General features: G+C 38.0%; 3 protein-coding genes and 1 long non-coding RNA gene across 9 annotated transcripts in view; 2 read left to right on the top strand and 2 right to left on the bottom strand.

Moving 5' to 3' along the window:
• The window catches only part of LOC126914578 (serine/threonine-protein phosphatase 2B catalytic subunit 2-like), a 237144-nt gene extending 224710 nt beyond the window's left edge, over window positions 1-12434 (bottom strand). Inside the window, exon 1 of one of the 4 annotated variants that reach the window (XM_050718695.1) lies at window positions 11337-12434. In XM_050718695.1, the coding sequence (XP_050574652.1) occupies window positions 11337-11388 (52 nt within the window). In that variant the 5' untranslated portion in view covers window positions 11389-12434. The remainder of the gene's footprint in view (window positions 1-11336) is intronic. The other 3 variants (XM_050718696.1, XM_050718698.1, XM_050718697.1) reach the window with 3 other exon arrangements.
• On the top strand, window positions 1811-4025 carry LOC126914619 (uncharacterized). Its single transcript, XR_007709741.1, has 3 exons — window positions 1811-2213; window positions 2336-3044; window positions 3117-4025. It is a non-coding gene; the product is annotated as an uncharacterized LOC126914619 (long non-coding RNA).
• A 512-nt stretch (window positions 12435-12946) lies between the features above and the next one.
• Window positions 12947-14292, bottom strand: LOC126914611 (glutathione S-transferase-like). The gene is made up of 5 exons (XM_050718771.1): window positions 14132-14292; window positions 13784-13926; window positions 13547-13714; window positions 13288-13433; window positions 12947-13216 (listed from the first exon to the last, which is right to left on the bottom strand). The coding sequence occupies exons 2-5, from the start codon at window positions 13923-13925 to the stop codon at window positions 13049-13051; spliced, it is 624 nt and encodes a 207-aa protein (XP_050574728.1). The 5' UTR covers window position 13926; window positions 14132-14292; the 3' UTR covers window positions 12947-13048.
• A 72-nt stretch (window positions 14293-14364) lies between these two features.
• On the top strand, window positions 14365-26924 carry LOC126914577 (glutamyl aminopeptidase-like). Of its 3 annotated transcripts, XM_050718685.1 has the most exons (16): window positions 14365-15081; window positions 15177-15430; window positions 15509-15656; window positions 15716-15986; window positions 16333-16601; window positions 16690-16824; window positions 17189-17472; window positions 17739-17827; window positions 17891-18018; window positions 18099-18299; window positions 18384-18463; window positions 18881-19041; window positions 19125-19263; window positions 19971-20084; window positions 20171-20279; window positions 21674-22082. In XM_050718685.1, exons 1-16 carry the CDS (start codon window positions 14845-14847, stop codon window positions 21821-21823), a joined length of 2769 nt encoding a protein of 922 aa, XP_050574642.1. In that variant the 5' UTR covers window positions 14365-14844; the 3' UTR covers window positions 21824-22082. The 3 variants fall into 3 exon arrangements, 1 of the variants encoding a protein (XP_050574642.1); XR_007709690.1 differs by lacking the exons at window positions 19125-19263; window positions 21674-22082 and adding an exon at window positions 26474-26924 and having other exon boundaries at window positions 18099-18463; window positions 19971-20079; XR_007709689.1 differs by lacking the exons at window positions 19125-19263; window positions 21674-22082 and having other exon boundaries at window positions 18099-18463; window positions 19971-20079; window positions 20171-20420.
• The last annotated feature ends 143 nt before the right edge of the window (window positions 26925-27067 follow it).

Here is a 27067-nt window from a genome sequence, read left to right as displayed (position 1 = left end):
TGTACTCAAATATCTTGTAACTATAATAGAAATATCGCGTCAGATAACATCGTGTTAATGAAATTTTAGGAAGACTCGCTCAATACACATAATATATTCATAATAAATTTGTAGGTGTTCAAATACTTTCGTTAACTATCTTATGTATATCTCGGCAAATTAAAACAAAATGGGAAACCTTGAAATTAGGTCACAGATGTTACGATACATCGCCGATATTATTATCTCGATCCTCGAGGTACGTTTTGATCTTATCAGAAGCCACGTGGGTGGCGAACACGTGCACATCGTCAAACGTAATTAACGTACGCGAGAAATCCTCGCTCCCTATGTTTGCACGCGTTAATCTCCTTCTTTTATCACCGACGCGTTTACACGGGAATTGTAAAGAGACTTTTAACAGTCATGAATATCGTTATGGTTGAATTCCGGTTACGGTGACTAACAGAACGGGTAAAACGATCGGTGTTAACTTAATGACTAACCATTATGCGATTATCTTTGATTAGACGCGAGACGATTTATGTTTGCATTCTACTGTCTTTTTTTTATGCACTTAAGAGTATTTGATTTATGGACTGTGATTGAGAATGGAGGAAGGATAGTGTACATTGCTACTGTCGGTTTGTTATAATTCTGAAACTTCTACAAGATCTAATAAATCTTGGTATCCATTAGTATGATTTCGTCACGTGTTAGCGTATTTCTAGAAATTTATATAGATATTTATGTTGTTTCATAGTTTCTCGGAACAGGATCTAGACAAGATAATTTTGAATTTGGAAATAGCCAGAATACGAATATAATGGCTATTATTATTCCAGTATAAAGTAAATATGTGTACAAACTAATTTACCAATTAATAATGTTAACGAATCAACAAGTTGCAAGTTATACATGTGCCCTGTATAATTTTACATCAAGTAGGATAATCAGATCTATTTTCCTCTTAATTAAACTGTTTCCCTTGTAAATTGTAAATACCTGATGCTCCATTTAACATTCTACTCCTCCAGTGTTCCAAATTAAAACAAAACCATATTTACACTCACAGATATATCCTAAACTAAAAGAAAGTCAATTAAATACTACCCAAGGTTACCAAAATTATCAATCGAAAATTAAAATAAAGTATCGAAAATTGCCAATAATTATTACTATAGACCAAAGACCAACGAAAACTACTCCAAAAATTAAACACTACCCAGTCCATGGCGTCTCCACTCTCATCACTCAAAGTAAGCTAAAAGAAACCAAACTAATCAAACTACCCTCGACCAAATTACTCAAACACGCTGCAAGCAAACCTTAACCACCCTCTGAACCATCGATCGAACGAACCGTCAACAACCACGTGGTCGACTTTGTCAAGAGACGTTCAACGTCGTATCGTATCGTATCGTATCCCGATGCCGGAGAACGATCGGCAAGTTCCTCGAGCAAACGAAAATAGCTTACGAAGGCAGGCATTATGAAGCTATGAAAATATTTATAGACCGCCACCGTTGGCAAATAATGACACAGGCGGCTATCGTCGTGGCGGAATAGTTTCGCCTTTAATAAATAACGCACAACACAAACGACCGTGTCGTACAGCGTTACGCCGAATGATGCAAATCCTAGATTAACGCGGGGGAATATTGTCGGGGCCGTGTTCCAATATTTTAACGCGATATCCCGAGATCTAAACGAATGCAGGCTCACGCGCTCGTACGAGCTCGTACGACATCACCGAAGAACGGCTCTATATGCATCGGCCGACGTTTTGAAATCGTAGGATTATACGATGCGCGAGCCGCACCGTGATTCATTTATCACTTTCGCGATCACGAGTTCTCGATCATTGCCAGTTGCCTTCAATTGAACCCAAGCGCGAGCCTCACAGTTCTCTTTTAATCCAACGCGTAATGCTTTGCCTATCAACTTTCTGTTTTCCCACCTTTTGCTTCTCCGCTCTCTCCCCCTCCTTTTTTTATCAATTCTTTCATTCTCCCGAATGTATTTTTCCAGTCGTTCTATTCTTCCTATTCTTTCTAATGGCGTATGAAATGGAGTTTGTGCAGCGAAAAACAAAAACAGTGAATATAGTGTTCGGTGAAAGAGGAAGATTAGGATTATTGTTTACGCTAGAACTATGGACTTTTGCGATGTACTTAATACGTTATATACTAATCGCGTTAGTTGAGATTAAAATAACGGACGAAAATAAACAAGTAGGTATATGCAATCGTGTTTTCGTTTTGATAAAAATGAGCAGTGATATTGTTAAAATAGTTTTAGTATGGCTTTAGTATTTGGAAAAGACAAGAAAGTATTACGAGATATTTGATCACAGGGAAACAGTGGTAGTTGTCAACCGATCGTCCTTCTGTCCCTCTTCAACCCTAGTTTCTTAGAACAACTGCAGTGAATCGAAGAACAACGGTATTCACTCCTAGTCAAAAGTTTCTTTCTGTAATATTTAAAATATTCCACATACAATGATGCCGATACCTTCGTAACGTAATAACCAAACTACGAATGTTTATGCGTTTATGGAAAATATGATGGTGGGAAAATATAGAGAATACACATAACATTCAAAAATATAATATTCATTGTGAAATTGAATAGATGAGACACATCTTATACTTCGTTTATTTAATTCTCCATACATCTGTACATATATATTATACAAAAATATAAACACCAACAGGACAATGATCCTTTGCTACGTAACATTAAATTTTTGATAAAAACTCGAAACTTCATTTAAAACGCTAACGCTACCCTTCCCATCTCGGTAAAGTAGCAAAATGAAATATATGTGCCCTCCTTAGTATGCAACATTTGTAACACTTTTCCATGCAGCGAGTAATTTTCAAGCAATTTGAAGACGCTAACTTCTCGAACGGCAAAAAATCTAAATAAAAAGGTGGTTGAAAAAAGAAGCCACCCCCTCGTTTCACCAAGAATTCTTTCCAATCGAATGCTCTTCTTCCACAGACTTATGAGGAAGAGGTGGAAAACACGAGTCAAAGATGAGAAAGACAAAAGGGGAAAAGGTAAACGACAACGATGAAGTCAATTTCCATAAAGAGCAATTTGTACTTCACCGTTTTCTTCGTTATTTATAGAGTTCATCGGAGAACCGGAAGAAGACATGAAAGGAGAATCCCTGAGACGGCAGTCTCTTCTATAAGGGTAGGGGAAAAAGCGATCGAACGAAAGACAGGGAGTTGGAAAAGCGAGAAAGAAGGAGCGGCGGCAGCGTACACGTACACTCTGCATATTTAATGCAATCAGAATGCATCGGGCCAAGAATATCGCGGAGAAGGAGGATGCAATTTTTCTCGACAAAAAAGAACGACCCGGTGAACGTGATCTTTATTGTCAGAAGCTAGATTTCTTCTGAATTTATATCGTGAAAATATACGTATATATGTATATATCGGAGTCGTGCTAGGAGCGTGACAATCGGAGAAAACCTTTTCTACCAGTTATTCATTGTGAAAGACGTTTCTCTTATAATTCTTCGCGATTATAAATTAAAAACGACGAGAACGACGTTCGAACCTTTTTTCAGGGGATTATTCGTTTCGTTTGATAGATTTGATTTCCAAAAATAATGTATCATTACGTTCAAAATATACAGAATCTAGCAGATGATTATTTTACATGCAGAAGTAAGTCGAAAATCTAATATAAAGTTTGTTCGTTTGAGACCTCGTTTTCGAGAAGATCGAGTTTAAGAACTTGTCAGGTACACGTGAACTTGGCTAATTCTCGAATGGATACGAATAGACAATCGATAGAAGGTTATTCTACGTATGAAAATAAATCAAACACGTAAAATAAATCTTGTTGCTTTCGAAGCCTCGTTTCAGTTGAATTTTGACACGTTAAATTCGATACACATATAGACGATGAATTTTTTAATTCCTCTTGCAACCTATATATATGTGTGTTAAAATGTATATAAATCGTTCAGGAACATTGATCGACAATTTCCTAAATTAAAAAAGGTAAAGGAAGCGATAATTTTACGGTCAGTATCTTCTCGAAGATTTTTATTTTTTACAATTTTTTACGTTTCTTCGCAAAAGTGATCCAACTTGTATATTTTCAATATATATATATATATATTGTTACGTCTGGTGACTCTCTACAAAACCAGGCCCCACGCCACAGGCAAGGCGGCAGCCAGATGTCCACACACCCTTACTGCGTACCCTCAATGGCCTTCAGGACTCACCATAAATCTTGGCATTTTCGTAATTATAATCCAAGTTACAGTACCACGCCAAAATAATTTACTTATAATTCTCAATGAGAATTGATTGTAAAAATTCTACCAAATAAAAAAAAAAAATAAAAAAAATTTTCATAGTTAAGATCTTTTAGATCAAACAAGTAATCTTTTATTTCAAGCATTCCTTACATTTATTGTCTACTACGGAAAGATACGAACAAGTTGGTTTTTCTCACGTTCGGTATCTTCCTCTAGCAACTTTCTCAGGGGGCGGCTAAGACCCTTCCTAGTCCATCAACCTTCTTATTTTCCAATTAGAAGCAATGTCTATTGCCCTCACTTCCCTAGCCAAAATTGTCATCAACAAATACAATGGTCCGTGCGCTAGACACACCTATCCCTAGCTTTCCTCTGCTACAGCATCGTCACTGAACTTCATTGATTCTCCAACCTTTCTTCCAACTTTTCTTCCTTAGATCCTTAGATCAGTCACCTACTTGACTTATACATACGCACCAGAGTAACTAGCTTCTATATAAAGTTGTTGGAAATATATAATATTATAAACCTGTTAAACTCAATGTTATACTCATTAAACCACCCCTATTATCCTAACAAAATAAATAAGGGGATCGATCAGTTCGTAGCGTCGATTGTCTAATCGCGGCGTCTCTCCGCGAATGGCCGATTAAACATATATATATTTACATTTTACCAAATACATTTTAGCAAATACATTTTAGCAAATGAAGAAATATCCTACACATGAAATGAAATTTAAGAGAGACAAATTGATGTTATTTGAAGATAAGGAAGATGTACAAGTGATTTACTTTCTGTTTGACAGGGGAAAGGAGACGCTGTTTAAATCGTAGCGCGAACGAAACGATTATCTGGCAATCGAGCTCGCATAATATCGTTAGCCAGCCCTGGCTGTGCTGTAAGTTCTTTGATTTCATTACAAACTGCTGGGATACGGCCGCCTCAAAACGCTCGAAAGACAATGCGCTCGTCAGCCAACGTCCACTGCGATACTTGAAAGGCTTGAGCGGCGTCTGTCGTGCTCGAATAAAATGTAATTAACGGCGTGTTCCTTTCCTTTGATATATATTCGAGAAGGGAACGGAGAAAGGTCTAATTACACTAGTTAACTTCGAATTATTTTCACTTTGCAATTATCAAAAAGAAATATACGCGAAGATTGAAGTAAAAAAATTAAGCAACTACCCCATCAATATATAAATTTTTGTTTCTTAACCATTGAATCAAGAACACAGTTTACTCTCTGGCAACTACCCTCGAAACTCCAACGATCCAAAATCACGTTTCCACACGTAATAACCTAAATACGAACCTAAAACCGAACCCTTAACTATCGAAAAAGAAATCCCTCAAAATCTCGATAATTACGATTTAACGATAAATTACAACTGCATCCTCCAAATCAAATTATCCCTCATTTTTAATCGCAGACCTTTAATTTTCCAAAGAGAAAAATCTCTTAGAAGACCAACGATCAAATCAACATTTCAGACTAACCACGAACCCTCATTTTCCCCTTAAAATCTTAAAACTTTCAACAACCACACGAGACTCTCACGCGTGATTGTGCTTGGGGTTGGTGGAAAGATTATCGAACAAAATACTACAAACGTCCGTGTGCGGGAAAGCAACCACGCCAAGCCCCGCTTTCGATAATCGACGCGTCACGCCCATAATTAGGCTGGGTAATTCGGCGAACGGGGCAATTATCGAGGCAATCGTCGGAGGGCACGCGTCGAGAACCAGGTTTTCCGTGGCGCGTGTTCCGCAAGCGTATAAATTTCTCCGGTGAAGAAATATCGTTCCAGGGGCGGTGATAGTGGACGACCGGCTGGAAACGCAATTAGAGTGGAAAAATATTAGCTCGGTAACGGGAGAGCCGTGTAACGCGATGCCTTTTAAATTCGGTAATTGTCCAATGGGGAGAAAGTGGTTGCGCCGACGTAATTGACGTTGTGGCGCTTGGACACTGGCGCGCACACGCCTCAAACCACTGTCAGCGCTGTCGTCAGCTTCGAAAATACTCTTTCGCCGTGAATTTTCTTCTTCTTCTTTGTTTTCGACAAGTGTATCAGACGCTCGTGCCACCGTGTGCTTCCGTTTTTCCTTCTCTTTTTGTTCGCTTTGATCCGCGTTTACTTTCAGGAATAAAGGATGCTCTTTGAGGTGATTTGGATACAAGGAATACAGAAGAAGAGAAGAAGTCACAGTTGCCACTTTTTACGAGAGAGCAGTTTTTAAATTCAATAGAATGTCGATCAATGGCAAAACAAAATTTTACAAAATTTTATAAAAATTGGATAAAAGTTTTTCGTTTGATTTTTATATCCTCTATGAAATATTAAGATTACCTTCTGTCATTATACTAAAATACTGAAAATAGTAAAGTAGTGGTTCTTAATAAATTTTTACAAAACTTGATCAATCTATCAGCTATTTTTGGAAAGTATCACTGGTCTTTCTAACAGATTCTTTTCACTTTTAACTATCTTTTATTAATGCTATTTTTTTAGACATAAAGCGACACTGATGTAAAAAGGTCAACGAAAATGTACTTATCAAGTTTTTCTCCTGTGCTTTTCCGTACGTTAAATCGATTAGAAATGAAAATTTATTTAAAAAAAAGTTTAGGTAAATGTTTAATTTAATGTAGAATCGCGTTGCGCAATTTTGGTCGTGTGTTCTGTGTGGTGTAGGAAATGAAATGCACGAAGTGGACGATGTAAAGAATTAATTAAAGATGATTATTAAGTCAATTTGCGAGGTCGTGCGTATTTTTAGCTACGTATAAGAGAATAACAAAGAGCATGAAATTTAACTTGGATATACCTGAAATTTCATATAACGCTTTTGACGATTATTGCGATCTACGTACTTTTTACAAAGTAAGAATATATTCAAAAACACCTATGTACTAAGTTGACATAACATTCATTCAAAATAATTAGATTATAATTAAATTATAATTAAAATACCATACATTATAAATCAATATAGATACCACGATCTTGTGATTTTCTTAAGCGAAACAATAGTATTATCTAACAGCATACTAATCATCAGAGAATCCTCTGTGTTCTGCTTTGTGCATCACGCGGTAGTGCCAAGGGCCTGGGCAAAAGTCCCATTTCTCTTCAACAGCAAATAAATATAAACATATGCAGCTTATTATTTTACATTACCAGCCTGTCACCGCTCACTTAAAATGTCTCGAAATTATATTTAATATCCACTGAAGCTGAATGATTGCCTTCATCACCATTTTAAGAAAATTTCAAGAATTACAATTATACTATACCAACTAAATTAAAGAAATTTTCAAATTCAACGAACAATCAGAAATAATAAATTATCATCGACGATGATCTTTAGAATTTCTAATGTTCTTTTAAATTGAATACTAACACAAATGAATGAGAATACTTTTTATATACGTTGATGGTATTGCAATTGGTAATTATTAAGTACAAAGGTGAAAGATAAATGTGGTAAGTAGGAAGAAAACAAAAGAGCAAACAGAAGATGGTTTGTGTTTCAAGCTGTCTTAACAGATGCGTCAGTTGTGGCAACACAATTTCCACACCGACTGGCACACACGCGGCTCAATGAGCAACTGAGAGGTAGAAGTCAACGTATAACTTAACCCTGAACAAACCTCGAGTCGTAACGTTTCTATCATTCTATGCAAACGTATTCGAGGTGGCTTGAAAACAAGATAAATATCAACGAGAAATCGATGTTTTCAGGCTATCACCTGTTGTTTCGATCAAACTAATGTCAACATAGTAATATATATCTTCATCTGAATCGTCCAAATAGTTTCAAATTAAATATAGAATAGTAACATCAATTTCCTCGAAACCTGTAAATATCGTTCTATAATCTGAATTACTAATAACTCAACTCTGTGTTCGATACGATGTAAAATCATTAAATAAAAAAAAAAAATACAAAATAAAATGTTAAATCAGAATATCAGATATAAATTATCTAAGCATTTTCGAATTAAATATGGATAAGAATATCGAGTTAGAATGTTAGATATAAATATAGAAAATATTAAGATTCAAAATAAATTCAATAATACCGTAAGTAAATAACGCGATATTTTTCGATATATATATTATATCAAATATCAAGTTACATATGATATGAAAATCGCAGTAGCTATTATATCGCGTATTATTTCTACAATTGTTTATCATCTTTCCATCGAGTTTCATGTTCCTCTCTTATAAAGGGCTTCATATCCCGGCATATTCCAATTTTTCAAACAGAAACCCGAGAGAAGTCGCATTATTTAGAAAACAATCTAACAGTGTGTCAATTTTCAATTTTTAGAATTCTCTTCCATAGTCGTCGCGTTAAAAAATAAACAGCATTTGATATTCTACATTGATCGAAGGAAAACTACAAACGAAATGTTACTTTAAACAGGTTAAATAGTGCGAGAAGATGGAAGAAACGAATGACGGTCAAATGCATAGCAAGCATTCTGCGCAATCGTGGATGAATTACGCTGGATGAATTATCAAAAGGCCGGTTAAAAATCGTTAATCGTCGACGAAGCTTGGATATCCTCCAAATTACGATATTCCCGTCACGACAATGAGTTATATTTCGGTGGTTGATAGTTCGCGGCCGTACGCGTGACCGCGGCGACGTCTATTTTTGCTCCATTTCATCTTAGGCGGGCCGCTTGTCAATTCAACGCGTGTACAGTGAAATCGATACGTTAAATAAACCTTTTACAAAGTCACTGTGCCTCGGCCAATCGAACTGTATGAGTCACTGATGGATTATTAGAGTTTGGATTAATTGTCATTGGCAATTTGGTCACGAAACACGAATAGAATCGATCCGAGTATAATGATAAGGGATAAGGTATTGCGTTCAGAGTGTGGAATAACAAATATTAATTATTGTGAAGTGAATTTTAGATTTCGATCGCTTCGATCAGATGGGACTGATACAGTTTGGATTAATTTAGGTTAGTTAATTTTAGAATATTTAATTTCAATTTATATTCTATATTTCATACAGCCGATTTAATCGATATTCTTCATAAGAGAAAACATAGTACTAGTTAAGAGGGATTATTTAAAAATTAACTTCGACGTATTGATTTATGATCGACAAAAGTAATTGAGAATTAATTATCAAGTTTATCAAAGATCTAAATTAAAAGAGGGACAATCTACAAGAAATACGTGCACGAGTTTCGGTGAATTTTATTTCTACAAAGTCGCGTGATATTATCTGAAATATGCGTAAAGAAAGCCGCTGAAAATTTCTGCGATTTAAATAATAAATGATAATCCAATAAATATTAAAATTTCTTGGAAGTTGGTAAAATTAGAAGATTTGAGTGGACAAAGAAACAAAGAAATATTAAGCAAAAACCAGATAATTTAAATTCGCGGTTGGCCTTTAGTGGGTTAATAATACTGACGAAGTCTTAGAGATTTTGAAAGGACCTATACAAATTCATTGTTGCCGCGGCGGACAAAAGACGAGCGAAAAGACTGGACGAAAAGAACAATCGGTGCTGCGTTTGAAACGGGAACGAGAATAGCAAACGAGAATGGCGAAAAAAGGAGTTGGGGGATCCGGAGGGGGAAAGAAAAACACGCGGAGGGCGCCACGCAATAAAGGTCGATGACCCTAAAGTGCCACCTGTACGTCCTGAACCAGTTCCCCTTTTCGGCAACAATGTGGGTCAGCACGCTTCCTCGGCTAAAAAGGGCATGCTTGTATTGGCGAACCACCGACGGTGGTTCGACGCGTGCCCGGACCGAAGAATGGAGACGAAACATGCTCAACAGCGGCCATTGTGCGTGAGCAGTACGTGTTGTAGTTAAACGAGGATGAAAAAGCATAAATTCACCGATTCACCGATTTCTTTTTAAAAAAATACTGAATTTCATTATGAATATAGGTCGTTGCAGAGATCTCCTTAACAAGAACGTATTGACGAGTTTCGCAGCGCAACGTTTGACCGCATTTTTTATGTTTACTCGTTACCAACCGCCGAGATGTTAATTATTCTGCGGAAGAAAAACGAGGTCATTTGAAAATGCACCGATCTAACGTCAGAACGTGACGAAAAAATGTGAACGACCGAAAATACGTTTCACATACGTTGTATATACGCATTCGCGCAGGGGAGAGAATGGAAGATATCGGATTCGCTTTTGACGTCCTTGCAAAAACCGCGCTGACGCCAATGGTCGCTTCCCTAGCCACGAAACGCGTATTTACATCGGATACGCATTAGCGCACGTACACGCGAGCCGGTCAGCTGTTCGAACGACGACGTCCAGACGCGAAATCCTCGAGAGCGGCGTGCCGCGTCCTCGAGACGATTCCGTTCCTCGACCTCGTGGAAACGAGGCTAACCGCGCAAGCCGCACGTCTTTGCAGACAAGAAGATGGCGGGGGAGGCGGGGTTGATGGGTAAAACGCGAATTAGGTTAGGTTGCACCGCGCGAGGGATACGCGGATAAAGCGAGTAATAACCGAATTGAATGACAATGGAACGGAATGGAATTCCAGTTTCTAATCTATTCGTGAAATTCATCGTACGCAAGGGAGGATATGCGGAACGCCAGGGTGGAAAAGCATGATTCGAAGGGTCAATGAGAATGCTGGCAGGTCGATAGCAATGGCGCCGCGAAGCTACGAAGAAAATCAATCCTGTACGGCACGCGACGTGTTTTGACGTGCCTACTTATTTCGTCGTTCGTTTCTCGAAACGCCACGATGTTATAACATTTTCGTTCGAAGGATTAGTAATTGTAGGATAGATAAGAATCGTCTTAGTGGTGTATGATAATACGATAGGGAGAAAAATGTACACGAGAGTGCAGAAATACCGAGAGTACACTGACGTACCGACCGAGGTAGCCGGAAAAGACGAGGCCGCAGGGCCACGCACACGTACATCAAGATCGCGCGTACACTGACACGTACGTACGCAGCCAAGGTGGTATCGTACACTTCGCATATAACGATATACCCATTCACGGATGTCGATTATAAGAAAAATGCTCGTGTCGCTTACTTTTGATCACTCGTTCCGTCGTGGAGAGCTTCTGCGAGTTGTTCGAGGTCATGCTGTACGAGGATATTTGTCGGGTGGGCGCCGGCCTCTCGCTCTCTTTCTCTCCTCTCGCCTCTCTTGGCTATTTCACTGTTCCTCTTTCCCGGTCACACAGGATCGTCTCTCTCTCCCCTCACCGTGTCACTCTGTCACTCGGCTTTTTTTCTTCTTTCTCTAGCCGTAGTTACTCGCGCGAGGTAGCACCTTCCTCTCACGAACGGGGGGTTGGGTGGAAGGAGAGGGCGGTATTTTCACCTCGCAGCCCGGCGCGGCACACACACATATACACGTACGGAGTAGGGGGAGGGAGGAGACGGGGGTCGGAGAGGTGACGGAAGTTATCGCACGATGCGGCACATCGGTGGCTCCGGAGCGTTGTTCATTGGGCGTTTGCAGAGTGAGAAAATTATTCTCTGCCGTGTGTGCGTTCCTCTCACTCCCCGTATATTTACTACGCCGACCGACCTACGGTATGACTCTTCTCTCTTCTCTCTCTCGCTTGCTCCCCTCTTCTCTTTCTCTCCTTCGCGGTCTTGCTCTAACGCGAACTCCCTCTGCCCGACAAAAGGTACCACCAACGCCTTTTGCGGGGCGAGTAACTGGATCGCTGGACCACGCGAGCTGCACGGCCCGCACCAACGGGGTCTCGCAACCGCGGTACCACCACACGAGTAGCACAACAGAGTCTCCGAGTAAACGACAACCGTCAGAGACAAGAGTACCGAGACTACTAAGCGAGGGCGACAGCGGCGACAGCGACCACGGCGGCGAGGCGGAGGACAGCGACAACGATCGACGGCGCGAACACAGAAAGAACCAGCACGATAAAAAAAATACAACAGCGACGGCCACGACGTAGCAGACGACGAAGACAATGATGATGACGACAACGACCACAACGACGACGACGACGACGGCGACAACACCGTAATGACGAGCACCGCGACGCGGAACCGTGACACCGACACCCACGGCCGACAGCACCACGCCGCTAAATTCTACTAACAAGATGTCTGTCAGTCTGGCACTCCGCGGCACGCACACTGACGGCCGGCGGGAGACGGACGCGCAGTCCTCCACGCGCACCAATCATTTCAGAGCACAGATTGCTCGCGCCATCACCAGCTGCCGCCACCCGTTCACTGAGTGGAGGCGCCACTGACCGCGCTGGTCAATCGACGGTCTTCCATCTAAATCGACGAAAATTTCACGTTTACAACGCCGCTGTATCCAATCCAATCAATCTATTCGATTTTATTACTCGAGAAACAGTTTTAACACAGGGGAAATCATTGGAAAACGTTGGCGCATCGATCGATTTGTCGAACTAGGTTAGTAGGCCACTTGTTAGTCTTCCGAGAAGATAACTTTGAACGTTCCCAAATTTGGAAGCGGTTGTCAATTTCAATACCTGTCCAATTTGCATTTTAAATGCACCTTCGGTTAATCGTATCGGGCTATGTTCTTTAAGAATCGTTTTTATGTTATTTCATTGGGACGTAAACAACAGCCGGTAAGTTAACTGATCATATGCAATACCGCCAGATTCAAATTAAGTCTTATGCAACAAATGCAATTCTAATGACTGAATTTTAATGTTACTGTATTTGTAGGATACACATGCACAATTTTACACCATTCGTCGTACAAACTTCAACAACACGTATCTATCATTAAAACTCCAACTTTGGTCTTTTCTCCACCCAGGCTTTTATATTCGGAATCGCCAGAACCTTTTCCTTCAGAGATTTCAAATGCGGTTTATCTTTGGTTATATCGGATTCATAAGCCGTATTTAAGGAATCTGATATACCGACAAAGAACAGATCGGCATAGCTCAACTAAAAGATATGAGAAATATAAATCAATTGATTTCTTATTCTGCGTATACTGTTGAATTAAACGCGCTTACCTGATTGCCATGCAAATATCCGTCGTTATTTTTTGCCAGATCTTCCAATTTATTCAGGTAAAACGGAAACACTCTTGACATTACGTCGATTTTCTTTTTGGCTTTCAAAACTGGATCAGACTCTCTATAATAAGACGATATTGTCACTGAAAAGAAAAAGGGAAACTTATGGATCATGTAACAGAATTGAATGTTATTCACAGCAGCATATCGTTGGAAAGGAAATCAATTTGCTCATGGGTACGAAATCAATATTTACGCCATCTGAAATCGTAAAGAGCGCTAGCGATCGCGTCAATCTGCAACGTATCCAAATCAGTTTTGCCGAGCAGATTAAACTGTTTGGCCAGGTAGCGGCAAATAGGTAGTGTTTGCGAGTAAACTTTGCCGTTGATTTCCAACGTGGGCAGCTGACCGAATGGGGTCGCTAAAAAAACATTAAAATATAGTTGGAGATCGTGAAATTCATATGGAAATAAGGTAATAAAAAGTATACTTGACTTCATGTTGAACCACTCTTCCGACGAATGGTTTATGCGAATATCCTGGAATTCAACGCCCCCGTAGCTGAGAAGAAATCTGATGGGTTCTCCGAGTCCCATTACGTTAAAATATACTAGTTTATAACTCGCCATCATTCTAAATATATGAAATATAGTTACAAATAAATACAATGTAATTTTTATAAAATCACACGATCGGTTTAAAGGTATTATTTTAATTTAAATTAGTTTAAATAATTGCTGATTTAATTAAAACATTTTATACAATTTTTAGAGAATTTGATAAGTGTAATATCTCTATTAATAATTTTGTTTTTAGTATATATGGAGTAGACACTTACAGACAGTCAAGTGCAACGCACGGTAATTCACTGTAGAGTAACTGGTTCCCAAGGTTATGTAAGAATTATATATTTCCCTCTCCAGAGTCTGCTCTTCTTTCGTCCTGTTCTTGCCTGACACATTTTCTCTGTCTATAAAATGCTATGGGCATTCTCATTGGTTCACTACTTCGTAGTCTCCTCATACTCACTCTCTTCTGATACTTTCACTTTAGTATAGTATAATGTACAGAAAGATTCCGGATTGTTCCAATATAAATTACGGAGTCGTTCCTACATATTAATTAAAAAAATACTTCTTTATCTGCAAACTTATGCAATGCCATTAAAAAAAACAATATCGTCTACTTTTTAAGATTAATTCAAATTCATCGACATCTTTGAAATAAATTCAAAATTTTTATATAATATGATAATTCTCTTATAATAAAATGATTTGAAAACACAAAGTGAAGTGAGCAATGTTTCTTTCTTGACACGAAGAAGCTTAACCAATCTCTATGGCTATAAATCATCTAGTTTTCCTTAATTAAAAAATACTCAACGTTACATGTTTTTAATTAGATTTCACTTTATGGAGGACAGGTTAAGAGGTTTGCATTTAGTTGAAACTTTGATAAACAGAACGGACTCGTTTCTCAACTTAAGCTCTGTGGCCTGACAAGATAAGGAAGCCGGTGTCTGGAACAAGGAATCCTTGTTCTGGAAGTAAAATGACCGCCTGGCGATTTATCTTAATTACAATAGTCTTAATGAAGACGAAAGATTCTCGTGTGATCAACGGCGAGGTTCCTCCGGATAATTTAACTCCATATTACAATGAATCTATGGAGATCGAGAAACGCCTCCCAGAGGATGTAGTTCCCAGAAAATATGTGATTGCGATTTCGACTGACTTTAAAAAGGACGAATTTCACGGTAGCGTTCGCATCGATCTCGAATTACTAAAAGTTAGTTTCGATTATTGAAATGTAAGAATAATTATACAAATATGTATAAGCATACAAAATATTTAAAAATATTGTATCATTACAATTTTTCAAAGGACCGAAGTTATATCGTTTTACACTCGAAGGATCTAACTATATCGTCAACCAAATTATATGCAGAAAAATTTCAAACGGAAGTACGAATACAGTACGTCTATCCTGTAAAAAAACGTGAGATGTTGGTTATCAAGCCTTATAGAAATATCTCTTTAGGAGAATACTTCTTGAAAATGAATTTTAGTGGTAGTTTGAAAGGAAAAATGAGTGGATTCTATTTGAGCACCTACGTAGAAGAAAATAAATCTGTTCGGTAAATATCATGTATATTTTAATGTCAAGGAATTATGATCGTCTATATGATGATCAACTCGTATTATTTATTATGTAGAAAATTAGCAGTGTCCCAATTCGAGCCATTCTACGCTCGAACAGCTTTTCCTTGTTTTGACGAACCAAACTTCAAGTCCATTTTTATTATTCGTCTCGTCTATTCAAGGAAGTTTTTATATCACGCACAATCTAATATGCCAATTGTAGTAAGTTAATACACGAATTACGAATCGTTAAAGATATACAATAATATTATTTTCCTTAGAAAATGGAGACGATGAAAAGTGATAGCGACAAAACGATCGCATACTTCGAGCCTACGCCACCAATGTCCACTTATTTCGTTGTTTTCCTCGTCAGTGACTTCGAGTGTTTAGGATCTAACATAGATCTTTTGAACGGAACTAAAATACCAGTTGCTGTCTGTGTAAGATCTATGTTCAAGCAAAAAGCAGCATTCGCCTTAAATGTCACAATTAAAGCGATGAAGTATTATTTAGAGATGTTTCAAATCGACTATCCGCTACCAAAAATAGGTAATTAAAAAATTTAATCTAGACCTGAATTTAATAATCTCCTTTTTTTTAATTCTATTAAGCGTAAATTATTGAAATATATTTACTTTATTATTGACATCAGAATATTAATTGTTTCTATATTGGGAAATCTTTCTTTTAACCGAAAGTTTTGTTATAAAAAATCGAAAGTTTTCTTTGATCAAATAAACTTAGTACACAATTTAATATTTAAGGCTGTGGTATTATTAATTAGAATAGAATAGAATAGGTATAATAGAATAGGTATTATTAATAGAATTAATATATAATTATTGTAAAAAAAATTATGCCTTTGACGACTAAGAAAATGTGTTTCATCGATCAGATCTAGTCGCCATACCCGATTTCTCAGCAGGCGCCATGGAAAACTGGGGCCTGATCACATTCCGTGAAACAGAGCTTCTTCATAGCGAGAACGACAGTTCTTGCCACAATATGAAAAGCGTCAGCTTGACGGTGGCCCATGAATTGGCACACATGTGGTTCGGCAATCTGGTCACTATGAAATGGTGGGACGATCTTTGGTTGAACGAAGGTTTCGCCACTTATATGGAGCACGTAGCAGTTGATTCCTTGTTCCCCGACTGGAAGCTGGTCGTGCACTTCCAAATCTACGATCAGTAATTTTATATTAAATGATTCCAATTTTTCCCTTAACTTCCATCCTTTTCTTTTACATCAGATGGATTCCTTTCCACTATACACGAAATACGTTTCTATGAAGCACGATATCAAACTACGTACTCGCCCAGTTGTAAAACGAATCGAAGATCTGAATGAAATAGAAGAAATGTTCGATCGAATTTCGTATCAAAAAGTACGTTCAATCTTGTAGGTATAGTCAAATTAACATTTCCAACACTATCATGAGTGAAATTTCGCCATGGTACACTTTTCTCTATTTTAGAAATCGATAAAATCGAACGATAGAAAATACAACCCTTCGGTACGACATAAGAATTCGAAATATTTTTAATTTCCTGTGAATAGAAATAAAACGAAATTTCACTCGCGTACCTTTCAGCATCAAACGAATGTAATAAACGTAATACGAAAGTTTCAGATATATTGATTCGGGTTAAATTTGCAAAGAGAATTAATTCTTATATTTTCGAGAATTGTCAAAAAGTGTCACAGGGGGAAGACGAAAGAAGTACAGCAATTGGTTGGTTGAATGTTAGGCGGCGTCGGTGATTAGGATGCTCGAGGACGCGGTTGGCAATTCTAAGTTCATTTCTGCTATCAGAAAGTATCTGAGAAGGTACCAGTTTCGTAACGCGGAGTCCCGCGAGCTATTCGATATCCTGGGAAACACTACACAAGCCGCCATCGATGTCGTCGATTTCGTCGATCGATGGATGAGGTTCCCCGGATTTCCGGTGATCAACGTCCGTCGAGACAATGCAGGCTTTCAACTATCCCGGCGACGCTTCGCGACGAGTACACGATTCAGTGAAACGATCGAGTACGTATAGAGAATAAAAGGACAATGAAGAGAGGAAAAGAGAGAGGGGGATACAAAATACTAAAGTAATGTGAAATAAATAGGATGAAGTAGAAAACGAAATGAGAAAAACGTTATAAAAGTAATATTATTGAAATACATGACGAAATTCAAATTCTCGAAATATTAATCTATACAAGAAATGTCTCGTATGACTGTTATACGTATTATACTAGTGCTACTATTATTTTTGACTCGCCATTTATAAATGTCATATTCATTTTTAGCGACGGAAGTTGGACAATTCCGATTAGATACGTGACAAGCAGGAAAAATGATATCAAGCTGGATTGGTTCCTCGCGAATTATTCTTGCGGTAATAATAGCGCACGTAACAAACCTCCGCTCTCAGTTCTTTAACACACAGTGCGAATTACAGTGGAATTGTCGCTGGACAAATCAGTGGATTGGATCAAACTGAATCATGATTCGATCGGCTATTACATCGTGAATTACACGGAAGATGCCTGGAACGTTTTCAGCAATTTATTATTCTACAACCATTCGGTATATATCACGGTTACTTTATATCGTCCTTTAAGTTCCTTGATTGTCATCTAATAGTTTTCTCGTTGGAACTGTCGTAGATGTTAAGCGCAATGAACAGAGCGGACTTGTTGCACGACGCTTTTCTTCTAGCGGAAACTGACTTGAACTATTCTATAGCTATGAACCTAACTTCTTATCTCATAAACGAAGACGATTATCAACCATGGGTCGTGGCTATGAGATGGTTTGGACAAATGAACAGACTTCTTGATAGAACCCACATACTTCCACGTTTTCAAGTAATACAAGTATTAGAAAATTATAATTGTCATAGTACTTCTTCTTCTTCTTCTTTGCTATATTCTTTTTATACGAATTCCCAGTCGTATGCGAGGAATTTGATCAACAGAATTTATCGTCAAATAGGATGGCATATTCATCGGAAAGATTCATTTAAAGACAGGTTAGTTCAAAATTATGTAGTAAGAAAAATATGTGTTATTTTAATTGAAATATGTAAGATAACTTTAGTGATTGTTATATGTTAACAAAATTATGTTTTCTATCCTTGCAAGTCCCATTCTTAAGTTTTAATTCTTATTCCAGTAGTACAGGGTTAAGGTAGTTTCAAAGAAATAAATCTTCTTCAAATCTTCTTTAAATTTTATTTACTTTAAAAATTAAATTATTCTCCTATGTTTACTATTGCTTTCTAAATAATTAATCTTTCCAAATAAATAAACAAAAAAGTCGTTCGAATTGTGTAAAAATCCATGAAGATTTCCGTCTTCTGTTACATTTTCCTCTTCTTTTCTCTCATCACCGATGCTTTCCAAAGCGAGCATCCATTAAGAAAAGTCTTGTTTCTGTCCGTTTCAAGAGAATTTCGCGTCTTGATATTGAACGCAGCTTGCAGCGTAGGCCACGAACACTGCCTCGAGACAGCCGGAAGGAGGCTGCGGAAATTTCTGTTGGAGAAGAGCGGCGGCGGTAGCGAGCAAATGTTACCAGCCGATATTCGGTCTATCGTCTATTCGTTCGGTAAGGGGAAGAAACTTGGCAAATATTTTCCATTCTCCGTGTGTGTACCTTTTGTTATTCACGATAATGACGGCGTACGATAGGCCTCGTTACGATGTCGGCCGACGTCGGATCGATATTTGAGAAAATGTCGCGACTACTCGAGACGGAGAACGACGCACAGGAAAGAGAACGTCTGATGATCGGGATGACTGGAGTTGCGGACAAAGATATTCTTAATCGGTTCGTCAGACCGCGATTCATTCCCGAGCTAATTGCCAACAAACGCGCTCCTTCGACGCTCTCACAGCTCTCTGTTATCTTCTCGCGTGTCGCTGTCCAATTTGTCGAAGTCACGTCGGATTTATAGCGTTCCACCAAGGGGGAATATAAATTTATAGGCGAATGTAAAATGGAGACGCGAAAAGAGGAATTGAGCTCACGTGCCCGAAGAAGTGCAATTCGAATCTATCTTTACGCATTTTGTAATCGTCAACTGATTCGTGATATCAATTTGCGGAATTTCCAAATTAAAAAATTTCCGATTTCGATGGAAATCTCAAATTTTTTAATTGCTTATTGTCTATTAAAAAATTATACACTTGCCGCGTTTACAAATTTTAGTTTGTCAAATCTGGGAATTCGGAATATCACTTTTCGGGATTAATTTAACAATGTTCGATTCCCGGGACCTTCAAATCTTGATATCCCCAATTTTAAGAATTTCCAAATCTCAGAATACTCAATCTTAAGAATTTCTAAATCTCAGAATTGCCAATTTTAAGAATTTTCAAATCTCAGTAATTCTCGAATTTCGAATTTTTCAAATTTTGAACTACTTCGTGTGTAAAGTTCCTAAACTTATCAAATCATAACTATAAAATATTGGACAATTTGCCAAATTGCGATTTATCTCTTTGGGAATTCTTTCCGTGTCCGTTTGACTTCAGATATTTAGAGCGAGCAACAGACGAGACATTCATTCGCAAACAAGACTTTGCAGAGCTGTTGATCAAGATCGCCGCGAATCCCGTGGGATTGGACGTCGTCTGGAATTTTGTACGGTATCGACATTCTTTCAAATACTCAGACATCTTTTGTACAATTTTCACGATCTAAGCCATCGCAACAAATACTAATCTTTTCTCAGATCTCGATGGGAAGTTCTACTTAGAAAATATGAAACAAACGAGTACACTTTTGGGAATATCATCTGCGCAATCGTATCCTTGTTTAAAGATCATCAAAAGCTACAAGAGGTAATTTCACCTTCTTCTAACAAACGCGTATCGAAGCTATATTATAGCCCGAAAGTTGTACTATATGGACACTTATTTTTAGCAGCATGTAATTCAATTTAAAAAGTGCTATAAAAAATCGCTACGCGTGATGTAATATTACGACACGGTTTTAAAAGCTAATATCAATACGAATACTGATAAATTAATGGTCATATCGAATCGCATATTTTATTATAATATACAACTGATAGCTTCTTTAATAATTTATAATTCTCTTAATTTTATAAAATAATAAGTAGTCTTTTTAGTAATTAACTTACCTTCGATTTGCTATCAACTGATAGCTTCTTTAATAATTTATAATTCTCTTAATTTTATAAAATAATAAGTAGTCTTTTTAGTAATTAACTTACCTTCGATTTGCTATCAACTGATAGCTTCTTTAATAATTTATAATTCTCTTAATTTTATAAAATAAGTAGTCTTTTTAGTAATTAACTTACCTTCGATTTGCACAAAATTATAATTGAAAAACAAACTATAAATTTATAGGATAGAACTTATCAAATTTGTAAAGTAAAATTCAGGTATTATTTGTAAAAGTCAATCAAGTGTCTGGATACTTACAAGGATAGTGGTTAATACTATATAATATCGTTTACAAATGACTTAAGAAATATCGGGTGAACCATAAACAAAATTGCGAGAAGGCCTAAGTGTCGTTAGATCAAAGGGGCCTGGGAGTTATTAGCAGGTAATCGTTACCTGAAGAGTCGAGTTGGGGAGTCGAGAGTCGAGTGGTGAAGAGTCCAGGGATAGTCGTGACCGCCGCCCCAAACGGGTCGGGATTATCAGGGGGAATGGCGTTAGGGGCAATGACCTCCTCCTAGCAATTCATCAGTTAGGAAATTTTATGACTGGCTCGATCAAGAGGATGCGGGGAGTGCACCGGCAGTAATTCGCAAGAGATCCCGGAGCACTCCTGCCACACGCGTAGGCAGACCATCGTGGAGTTTTAGTCGGTAAGAGTCCGACACTGCTCTGCTGCTGTCGCAGCGGCGGAGTGCCCATGAGGATTTCTCCATGTACAAAAAAAAAAGGATAGTCGTGAGTTGAGAGTCGAGTTGTGAGGGGTGAAGTCGTGAGTTGCCGAGTTGTTATAAGGTGTAAACTATTGGTTGGAGGTTGTAAATGAACTATTTAGTTGCCTTAATTATAGCATTTTATTTAGTTTGCGTTAAATACAAATCATTTCTTATTTAATACATCTATCAATCAATAAACTTATTGTGTAGGACAGAAATCATCGAAAACTCTAATTTCTAATATTTATAAATAAACAAAAAATCGTATAATTATTATAATATATAATATTATGATATATAAAAAATTGTAATAAACTCATTTTACAGGCGAGACAATTTTTTCTAAGAGAAGTTAACCTAAAAGTAACTGAAAATGCTAAGAGAAATGCGATCGAGGAGATCGAAAACAGCATTAATTGGCTGGAGGCAAACTCTCAAATCATCGAGCAATGGTTGTCATCTAATGGTTTCAATTAATACCTTCATTTTAATACGATCCAAGATTTACGATTTAATTAGATTGCCATACCTACGCCAGGTATTTAATTAACGGAAACGCCCGAATGTATTTTGAAATCCATTATCGGACACCATTAGCGCGATCAGATGAATGTTCTGCGATCTGTCTGAAGATATGCGATCGATATCTGTACCAAACTCAGTTCGATTAACACTACGTTCTACAATAGTAAATTACTCGTATACAAAATAAATACATAATGTCCGTTATTGTTAATTTTTTACTCATCTATGATATGTTTATAACATTATTACCATAAATTATAACATTTATGGTATTTTACAAATGTCCTTTCATAAATATTTTAGGACATTTGTAAAATATGTGTAGGACATTTGTAAAATGAAAATCCTTTTTGTACATAACAGAATATCTGTTATGTACAAAAAGGATTTTCATAGAAAATAATTAATACAAAGTTTTAATACAATATTACCATTAATATGGAATAGACCGATAGGTACATACATCGAATTATATCTAATAAGCGAATCTTCTTGCTTAACTGTCTATTATATTGCTGTTTGCGATTTAAGTTGCTCCAGCTTTGACATAGTTTGCACCTGTGTGCCGACGAAGAAACTAATTGGTTCGAAGGACTACTCTCGTTTAGACAGAGAAAGCATTGTAGTTGTCTACTTGATAGAACCATTTACAGAATACTGGCAGCAGTCCAGTAATCATGTTTAAATAATCTATGTGGGAGTGGCGTCTTCAGGTTCCTTAGTGTTTAGCAGGATACTGATCCTGGTCACGGATCTCTTAACACTTAGCCAACCGCGCTCGTTACAGCGAGCTATACATTTCCACCGCCCTCGGACAAGCTAACTTATATGCTAACAACTACACATTTTTACGAGTATCGAGAATTAATATTCATTACGAAAAAAACAAAAAGGACTAAAAATTATTTATGTAATTAATTACATTTCGCAGTAATAATCTTATTTAACGATTTTATATATTGTTTATACAAAACGTCAAATTAAAAGTATATAGTAAAAATATAAAAAAATATAAGTAAAATTAAAAACTAATGAAGGTAAAGACGACTAAAGATAAATAACACGACATGAACGTACAATTAAAAATTCATGATTCCTAATTTTAATATTTTTCATTCATATTAATGTGTTATCTATCGATTATAACTTTATCTAATCATAACTAATAATGTAAGTTTCTAATTTATTTTAACACCAGTAAATCGGTGCATTTTATTATATACTATACTTTATAAAAGTAGAAAAAGTGGTGTAATTAATTAGGAACAATTCCAGGGAAACGATAACTAATAATAACAACAAAAAATAAAAAGCGTTACTAGAGTTACAAAGAGAGATGTCCCCCTTCGGTCACGCAGCGATGTTCTTCACAGAGAGTAGATCTCCCCGTTCGATGGGATAAGTGTTGAGAACGTCGTCAGCAGTTTGGAGTAAGCATCCTAATGATCCCTTCAAATCCCTGATACAGGTTAATGATTTGACCAAAGCGCCACTAGAGCGGAAGTAGATTGTTGTCATTGATTAACACCATAGAGAATCAGAACAGGAGTCAAGGAGGTGAGGAGGAGGTCTGTAGAATCGTACGAGAGAGAGTAGAAAGGATGCGAGTTTAAGCAAATCTCCACCTGCCTGAGAATCGTACATAGTTTGTCGCGCGTGAGCTCCTGCTCATCCCATGGATTTTGCTCTCGTTCGGGAATTAGTCTCCTGGATTTCCCAAAATTACGCGATTAAATCGTGCGTTTGTCATCACGATTGGTGGCACGATTATAAAGCTTCCTGGTTGTTATTTAACAAGTAAAAACAACCGCCCAATACCCAACCTAGGCGCGTGTTTTGCCAAACAAGATCACCTGGTTTCACTACGTGCTGTCCGATACGCAGCAATTTCCAAAATAGACCAGCTCCGATCAAAAGATCGATGGTGTCTGGATACTGAAAGTACGGGTCTGCCGGAGTGATGTCGGATGGCATTGGTACATTCACCATCTTTAGTGGAACGTTAGGAATTTTAGTAGTAATGTTTTTTAGCACTAGGCACGAAAGGTTCGCTATAAATTCATTGTATCCCGAGAACATCTGTATTTGTGTTTTGAACTGTACGGAATTCGTATTGTTTCCTACGCCGTTGAGTGTTATGTCAACAGGAACGAGGGCGAGTTTCAATCTATCACAAAATTCTTCTGTTACTAAGTGAACCTGTGATCCCGCGTCTAGCAGAGCACGACATGGATGTTTGTTGCCCACATCATCGATAATATATACTATCGCAGTCGACAGTACCACGTATTCGTTATTGACTGAATTCCAGAAGCATGCTTGTGCTATTTGCGATAGTTGTGACTGAATGGACTCCACTCTCGCTTTGTTTTCGCGATGCAAAACTGTGTGATGTTTCTTTCCACACTTTTTGCAGTTGCCACGCGTGCAATCCTTTACAGAATGTCCCGAATAGAGGCAATTGAAACAAACTCGTAGTCTTTTAACTGCTTCATGTCTTTCTGTGAACGTCATGGCCAATAGTAGAGGACATCTATGCAATACGTGTTCGCCTCGACACAGCCAACATTTACGAATAATGACGTGAGATGCTACGCCATACGAATATATACTACTGTTTGTGGCACGCGAATGTTCACTACTGTTTGTGGCTCGCGAATGTTCACTATTGTTTGTGGCACGCGAATGTTCACTACTGTTTGTGGCTCGCGAATGTTCACTATTGTTTGTGGCACGCGAATGTTCACTACTGTTTGTGGCACGCGAATGTTCACTACTGTTTGTGGCGCATGAATGTTCATTACTGTTTGTGGCGTGTGAATGTTCTCCAACACTGATCGTGGAGCTCGCGACTGATGTGGTTACTTTCTGTTTCTCTAGATCTTCAACCCCTTGTATTAACTTAGCCGCTTCGCAGATATTCTCTTCGTTTATTTCCTGCACAATACATTTTTCTTGTTGCATTAACCGAAGCCATTTTCCTATATCACTGTTAAAGGTCGGGTGCTGAATTTCAGAAAAACTCGATGTAGTATGTGAACCAGACGTTCCCGGTATTGGATCATTCACTGACACTTGCGCATTGCGAAAATCATTTATACGCTTCTCAGCGATAGATATCACGCCGAAATACATGGCTTCGAAGGACTTACGTTCTTCTAAATTCTCCGCCTCTAACTTGGTACCCATTATAATTACTTCAATTCGTGACTGAATGCGATTGAATATGTTGTACAGACCTTTGTTTGTCTTAACGCATCTCTCGAAAGCTACACTATCTGAATTGATATCTGTTATGTCCACGAATCTTTTAAAAATCATTAGCTTCGTCTTAGTTGTCTCACGCTCAGTCAATAAATTTTTCAATTCTTCCATTGTATGCACGATTCACGCAAATAAACACAAGTAAATAAACTCAGGTGGAGAATGAACGATTGGCTTGGCGATGTTGGATCGTTGTTCGTGGCACTGGATCGTTATCTTTGATGCCGAATCACTAAGATCGTACTTCTATCCCGTTCAGAGATATGCGATGGTGAAACCACTTCCGATCGCACAATTGCCGCTCTGGGTGCTCCTTCAACTGTAGCAACTGATAGCTGAGATTGTTTGTATGAACACGCTGTTGACGATTGGCTCAGATGTCCTCTGCGAAGAAAATCGTTGACCGTGTAACTGGCTAATACCCGACTCGACTGCGATCTAAATCACTCCAACTTTGATACCACTTGCAGGCGCGTACCGACGAAAAGATTGATTTCTAACGTGATTCTAAGTTGTCCGTTCAAGTGCTACTTGTCGAATGTTCGACACTACCTCTCGACGAAAATGAGGAAAAGTGTCCTTTGGCCTAGGCTCCTCCCTTCCACAGTCAATTTCAAAGGGGTGGGGGTCAGCGTAAGCAACATTGTATTTATTGAAAGACGTTTTAAAACCCTTGGAAAATTTCTATGAGTCTATTGCTCATGATTACCGAATACCGTTAGGACCGTATTTCTAGGGGGGGGAAAATCCTTGGCTGTAAGGGTGCTGTTACCTACCTACGTAAACAGGTTCCCAATGACTCATTGGCCAAAGGTTGGGGCTATATAACACTAATGAAGGAATCTTAATGGTAACGTTGTCGATTTTTATTTACATACTTCTATTTGCATCTCTATTTACCACGATATTGTCAATAATTCTTTTCTTCGTAACAAGGGATGAACCGTAACATCTGAAGATATACATTATTCAGATTACTAAAATTAAATATTTAGGAACCATCTCTGTATTAGTAACGTCTATTAAAACGTAATTTTTACTTCCTAACGTAGATCCAAGGAGAACAATAGTATTTGCTAGGAATAATTGTTTGAGAAAAGTATTTGCTCACATAGTCTGCACTACATAAATATACTCATTATCAAATATCAACTAAGCAGGTCTGATGAGTTATCCCCATGCTACGGTACCCAGCTTCCAAACATAAATTAACCCCTATACCTAAAGTCGCCTTTTTACGGAAACACTACAAGATAAAAATCGATCGTCCTTCGCGCGTTAGCTGAAACGTAAATGTAGTAAATTCGTTATATCTATATCTAATTGTGTATAAACGAGATGGACCGCAGATAGACGAGATTGGCCGTAGAAAAGCGAGATTGATCGCAGAAAGACGAAATAGCTCGCAAAGAAGCTAATTGCAATAGATAATACGGGTATCGCATATGAACGTGGCCACAACTTCAAGAAGAAACCGAGTTTGCTCGAACCTCGTATCGTGCATTATCGAAACTTGTTTCATTAGTCATACTTGATACACGATACACCGATCGGGCCGAGTAAACAACCAACGAAAAATAATGTGTTTGCCTCTGTCCGCCTCTGTCCGCCTCTGAAACTGACTGAGACTGAGACGTTCGAGTGAACAGTTGGCGAATGACTCCCGGTGTACCACAACGTAAGTGCCCTGTCAACGATCGACCGACGACCATCGATTTTTGAAAATATCTGCGGCACCGGGCATCCGTCACGAATACGCGACAGTTGAGTGGATCGAACTGGAAGAAAGGTAAATCAAATCGATGGATTGCTCTGCTACTTTGCTATTATGTGCGCACCATGAACTCTGTAACTCGAAAACGTGTATGAGGCTACAATTTTGTTCATTCTTTTCTTTTGCGCTTATACAAGCTGAAATATAAATTTACCGTA

This window comes from Bombus affinis, chromosome 3 (assembly GCF_024516045.1).
Source record: "Bombus affinis isolate iyBomAffi1 chromosome 3, iyBomAffi1.2, whole genome shotgun sequence".
Classification (NCBI taxonomy): Eukaryota; Metazoa; Arthropoda; class Insecta; order Hymenoptera; family Apidae; genus Bombus; species Bombus affinis.
The sequence above is the reverse complement of the archived record's forward strand: the minus strand, read 5'-3'. Positions and strand labels throughout refer to the sequence as shown.